Raw genomic sequence first — 6,336 nt, 5'->3', positions numbered from 1 at the left:
AGAGTAGCTTTAGATCTTATTATTTTGACAAGCTCCACGGAATTTCGTTAACCCCATTGATGCAGTTTACTACCACCTTGGAGTCTGTCCTAACTTGCAATGAAAGAATGTTGCACTCAACAACCATTATTATACCTTTTAGCATCACTTGCAGTTCATGGAAAGGATTGTCTTGGCTTAAAATCTCCAAAATTGTAATATATAGAAGTAAGAGCATTAACTGAGCTCCTGGCCTCCTTTGGTAATTTGTAATTCTTAAAATTTATTATCTTGGCCCAAAAATCATATATATATATATATATATGGACTTGGGATTCTTTTACAGGAAAGGATTAAACTAATTTCAATCTTAATAGTTATTTTTCAATTTGATTCCATGCTTACTATTGATATGAGCCACCCCACCCCCCCCCCCCTCCCCAAAAAAAATAAAAAAATAAAAAATTATTTACTCTTAAATAATTTAGCACTCGTGATAATCTAATGCTCTTTTTCACACACCCCCATCACAAATTGCTTGGTCAGGAGCGTATGGGGGACGTCTAAAAGAAAAGTGTCAGATTATAATTAGTTATAATCTAAATACGCAAGAGTAGTAAGGAGTCGTGGCTCATTATTTCCCCTCTTAAAGAAACATAGACTCTTTAGTTTTGGTAAATATTTGACAATCCCCTATGCCTACAAATTGGCATGTTCCTTGACCACAGTCTTTTCTTATAGACTAAAGAAAAATGACTTAAAAATCTTGATTATTTTCCTCTATATCAATCATCTTCAGTCTTTGGAGCAAGATTATAATGATGATAATTTTGATAACAATGGTGATGCTGATAAGGGCATTGAGGTCGCATTTAGGTGTGATAGCGATGTCGATGGTGATAATGATGACAGCATTGAGGTTATTTTTCAACGGTGATGATGATATTGAGATAATTTTTCATTAATTTATAAAAAAAGACATCATGTCATGTCATTAGCATGAAAATATAAGAAGGGACAAGTGTGACAACAAGGGGGAGTCTAGCTAAAATTTCTCAATCCAATTTATCACAAGTGTCCAATGATTTATCAAAAATATTTAAAAGAATTATTGGTACTTATCCTAAGATCTCTTCTCTTGAAATATCAGCACATATTTAAAGGAGAACCTTAGGTTTTGTTTAGATTGGAAATGTCCTTTCATACTTCCAATCAAGTTAAATATATAGTAAGGATATCTTTATATCTTTCAATTAAGACTATCAATCTGGCCTCACTCTTGGGGGAAAAAATGATTTAGGATCTTGATCTTGATCCCATAAAAGTGGGGTTGGCTTCAAAACTTTTTTTTGACTATTAAATTAGAATGTAGTACTTCATCCACTGAGTATATGGTATGTATGCACATATAGTTATAATTGGATTTTATAATAAAATAATTAAAATATATTATAAAACATACACAATTGACGTGGCATGTGTAGAGAATCATTGTTTTTCCTTGAGATACACAACAAAAATATATGGTTTCGTGCGCATTTTATGTCAAATAAATATATTTGAGAATCTTTTTTTAGTTAATTTATCATATAAATAATTAGAAGGCAACGTGTGCAAACACACATGTATCAAAAGGGCTAATTTGTAATTTAAAATATTGATTAATTTTTTTAAAAGTTTATACATAATAAAAGGATATATATATTAATTTTGAAAATTAAGTATTGTGATTAACTGATTATATGTGTGTTTCAATTTTCTAGGATTTTATTTTAATTACCAGAATGATAAAGTAGGGTCATGTATAATCAATCAAAATTTTGTTCTACTCCACCTTCTCTCATTATAATAGTAAGAGGATCTATAATGACAATGCTATATTTTCGTCTCTCAATACTATTTTTGAAATAATATAGTGAAAAATGTCATATTTGACACATGTCTTTCCAAATCTTTATCTCAATCTCGAGGGATTGGCTCAATGGCAATTTAGGACCGATAAACGATTAATGCCCATAGGTCGTAAGTTTGATACTTAATGTAAACATTACAAGGTCATGGTCCATGGACTAGGCAAAGTCTAGTACAGACCCAATACACTGTCTACACAGGATTGCCCGATTATCAAAAAATATAAAAATTCTTCATCTGAAAAAAAAAAAAATATCATTAATATACTTTAGATGGTAATTTGGTAAAATAAACAATTCAAAACAATAAATTTTTTAATGTTTTGGATGATAAATTGATAAAAAGAATAATTCAAAATATATTTTTTTCAATACAAAAAAACATTTTAATAAATTTTAATATATTTCAAAAATAATATTAAATATAACATTTCTTTTAGTATATAATTCAATTTTGAGAGTGTATGGCACATCATAGAATATGTTTACTAGAGATAATTCCAGAATTTAGGCCCGCCAAGATTTTTTTTTTTTTTAATTAAAAATCTGGAGGAGGATGGTGTTGGATTGTGAATGTGTTAATCCATTAGAGCAAAACTACCCTTACGAGTGGGAGTGATAAAAAGTTAGCATCTTTGATGGGTTGTAGACAACGAGGAAGAAAAGAAATAACCTTTGTCGACAAGAAAACAATTTAACAAAAAGCATTAATTACCTTTCGGAATTTTCTACTGCAAATGGGAGGTCGCTTTCATCGGTTCATAGGTCCTCTATTTAACGTGCCCACACTGCCAACTTCACTCGCAGCCACAAACGCCTCTCAGGTTTTCTACAGAAAATATAACCGTTGAAAAAGAAAAGCAGATACCGTTGAAACGAAGTCTCTCGAAACAGCTAGCCGTTAGAGACTAGCAGGACACGTGTCAAACTTTGATAAGTGAACAAGAAAATAAAATAAAATAAAACAAAAAACAATTTTTAAACGAAAATTGATTTTAATTTGAGTAGTTTTTGGGGGCAACATGGGCAGGTTTGGCGCATTTCAGATAAGGATGAGGAGGTATGGGACCCGTGAATATCTTGGTACAAGAATAGCCATGCTTTACAGCTGGTGCCACGTGTTTGCCACCTCGCTGTCTTGAGTCTCGACAGGTCTTTCTCCACGTTTTATTATTATTAATTATGCAAAAGAAGCTTCACAGATAATGGAGTATTAATATCTGTAAAGTTGGTCCTTAACAAGCTAATTTCACTTAAAATTAATAACAGGTTTATGAATAAATTACACAAATAACCCTCTCGTATATGATTAAAAATGGCGTTTTCTATTTTACTGAAGTCGTAATAACGTTATCACTTATAATATAGTAAGTATAGTAAAAAATTTAAAATAGAAAAGCAGAGGGCATTTTCGTCTTAAAAATACTCCAACAGAGACAAAAAGAAACAGTAAGGGTATTTCAGGTATTTCTTCTGACAGTCTTTCCATTGAGCGGAGAGTATTTTTGTCGTATTAGCCTTTATAGAAAGGGGAGTTAAAGAAATACTTAAACAGAGAAGAGAAGAGAAGAAAAGAAGGATTTTTGAATTGGAACTTCTGAATAATGTAACGGCTATAGAGAGGGAGGGGCCTGGTTTAGTTGGATGCCAGGCTGACAATCCGGGTCAGTGTGGGTCTACAAACAGATGATTAGCCCGGTCACATGGTTTCGTTGTCAGTGGGCCAAACCAATCGCACTCTCTCTCTCTCTCTAATAATCTCTCTGTCGTTTTCATTATTTTTATTTTAAGACGTGATCCTCTACTGTCGAGAGTAAAGTTAGAACTCAACTCTTTGGTTATATTTTAACACCACATCTGTTAATTATTTTTATCAAAAATTAACATAATTATCTTCTCATATGTCCTTATCTCATAATTAAGGCTTATTTAACATTTGAAAGTACCATTATTTAATGTTACATAGGAACCGTTGGGACACGTGATGTTTATCATCTTTATTTAATCGACTACCGGTAGTACACGATCAAGGTTTTCATGTTTATAGAATGCCCTAGCCTTCAAGTTTCATCCATAAATTCTCCAGACTCCTCTCTCTAACAGTATCATTAGCGAAGTAGAAAGAGAGAGAACGAGAGAAGTAGTAGAGCTCAGAAACAAAGCGAGAGAGAGAGAGATTTTATAGGAGTTAAGAAATTTAAAATGGCGAAAGATGTGATAGAGGAAGGACAGGCTCATCAACATGGGAAGGATTATAGTGATCCACCACCAGCACCATTACTGGATATGGGTGAGCTCAAGCTCTGGTCCTTCTACAGAGCTTTAATAGCCGAGTTCATCGCAACCCTTCTCTTCCTCTACATCACAGTCGCCACTGTTATAGGTTACAAAAAGCAAACAGATCCTTGTGCTGGCGTTGGTCTTCTCGGCATAGCTTGGGCTTTTGGTGGAATGATCTTTATCCTTGTTTACTGCACCGCTGGAATCTCTGGTCAAAACCCAACTTTTATTTATTTTTGCTTGTTTTTGTGGTCTTAAATATTTTTTGTAGAGATGGGTTTTAAATTTAATGGAGGATCTTGGTTTTCTTGAACAGGTGGTCACATTAACCCAGCTGTGACATTCGGTCTATTCTTGGCTCGGAAAGTATCTCTGATCCGAGCTGTGTCATACATGATTGCTCAGTGTTTGGGAGCGATTTGTGGAGTTGGGTTGGTGAAGGCGTTCATGAAGCACTTCTACAACGGTCTTGGTGGTGGTGCGAACTCAGTCGCTCCTGGTTACTCTAACGGTACTGCTTTGGGAGCTGAGATTATTGGCACTTTCGTGCTAGTTTACACAGTCTTCTCTGCCACTGATCCCAAGAGGAGCGCACGCGACTCCCATGTCCCTGTAAGTAGTTATTAAACACAAATGTCCGAGTTAACTCGGAAGTATACCGAGTCTGACTGGTTTGCTTGTCTTACAGGTGTTGGCTCCCTTGCCTATTGGGTTCGCTGTGTTCATGGTTCACCTGGCCACCATCCCTATCACTGGTACGGGTATTAACCCTGCTAGGAGCTTTGGAGCTGCTGTGATCTACAACAACAAGAAAATCTGGGATGACCACGTAAGCAATTTTTTTGTATCTTTCTTCTTTTCTTTGATAATCAGAGTGGTTGATATTTAGGGTCTGAATCTGATATTGGTTTTGATGAACAGTGGATCTTCTGGGTTGGACCGTTTATTGGAGCATTAGCTGCAGCTGCGTACCACCAGTACATCCTGAGAGCGGCTGCTATTAAGGCTTTGGGATCGTTCCGGAGCAACCCATCCAACTAAACTTGGAAAGAAAAAAAAAAAATCTTATTTGATATTTTCTGTGTTGTTATTTGTTGTGTGTAATAGAGAGAGAGAGAGAGGTTGTCTGATTTTTAATTAAATTGTCTTCGATTTTTCTGAGTTGGGAGGGGGGGAGTGATTTGTTTTCTTTTGTGACAGTGAGTAGTGGTAAAGAGGAGAGTATTATTGGTTTGATTAGTGGGTGGGGATGGGGTTTGAGTTGCTTTTATCACGTTTCTTTTGTCAGAAATATGCCACTATCGACTCATCAATGTCATCTGTATATTCTCCAATCAAGTTGCCTTCTTTTCCTTTCTGGGTATTAATGTTATTATTTTTATCAAATTGAAGGAGGGGACCCCTCTGAAATGTTTGACTGAATGATCAACGTTGATTCATCATCTATAATTTTTGTTGTCTAAGTTAATTTTAGAATAAAATACAAAACTGCGTTAACACTACCCATATTTCAACACTTCCCATATGACATAAACCATATAAGAAAACATTAATACCTACTTCAAAACCCCCAACACCCTCAAAGTATGAAGTTTTGCAAGCTTGTTTTCTCTAGATTACTAAAATTTGAAACCTTAAAGGACATCGAAGATATAAAAATTAATAATAATTTAACGGAATAAGCTAAAGATAGATCCGCACTTGTCTCAAATTTCATGGAAGTGAGATTCTCTTCCTCTTGCTTGTAAAGAAATACCTAGTGGGGAGTCTCCTTTGTACGTTATTTTTTTCACATGCCACATTTCATTATATGATTGTAAGATTGAATGTGATTGATATTCATAAGTGATAACCGTCGACTCACCTTTTATATTGAACGAAAAATTGGTTTTGAGTATCAAAATATCATCGACAAGCATCATCTTAGTGGGGTTGTAAAGGAAAAATCAAACAACTGAGATTAGAACTGGTGCCATGTAACTTGCGGTGTATATCTCTAGGTGTTAGTAAAACTTTTCCCCACCATAATTATTGTGGGAGGGAGGCCAAAAATATTTGTGGCACTTTTCTCTCTCTCTCTCTCTCTCTCTCTCTCTCGATTAAAAGGTTAGTTCCTTAGAACCCCCAAGTTCACAAAATAGTCAATAATAGAAAATGAAAAAATATG

General features: G+C 34.7%; 1 protein-coding gene across 1 annotated transcript; it reads left to right on the top strand.

The window, feature by feature from the left end:
• Window positions 1–3,962: 3,962 nt before the first annotated feature.
• LOC147408695 (aquaporin PIP-type) lies at window positions 3,963–5,526 on the top strand. Its single transcript, XM_086420858.1, has 4 exons — window positions 3,963–4,380; window positions 4,486–4,781; window positions 4,858–4,998; window positions 5,091–5,526. The coding sequence occupies exons 1-4, from the start codon at window positions 4,092–4,094 to the stop codon at window positions 5,208–5,210; spliced, it is 846 nt and encodes a 281-aa protein (XP_086276984.1). The 5' UTR covers window positions 3,963–4,091; the 3' UTR covers window positions 5,211–5,526.
• Window positions 5,527–6,336: the final 810 nt, after the last annotated feature.

The sequence above is a fragment of the Akebia trifoliata genome, chromosome 2 (genome assembly GCF_017979445.1).
Source record: "Akebia trifoliata isolate Shusen 1 chromosome 2, ASM1797944v1, whole genome shotgun sequence".
Taxonomy (NCBI): Eukaryota; Viridiplantae; Streptophyta; class Magnoliopsida; order Ranunculales; family Lardizabalaceae; genus Akebia; species Akebia trifoliata.
Note: the sequence above shows the minus strand (reverse complement) of the source record. Positions and strands in the feature narration are given on the sequence as shown.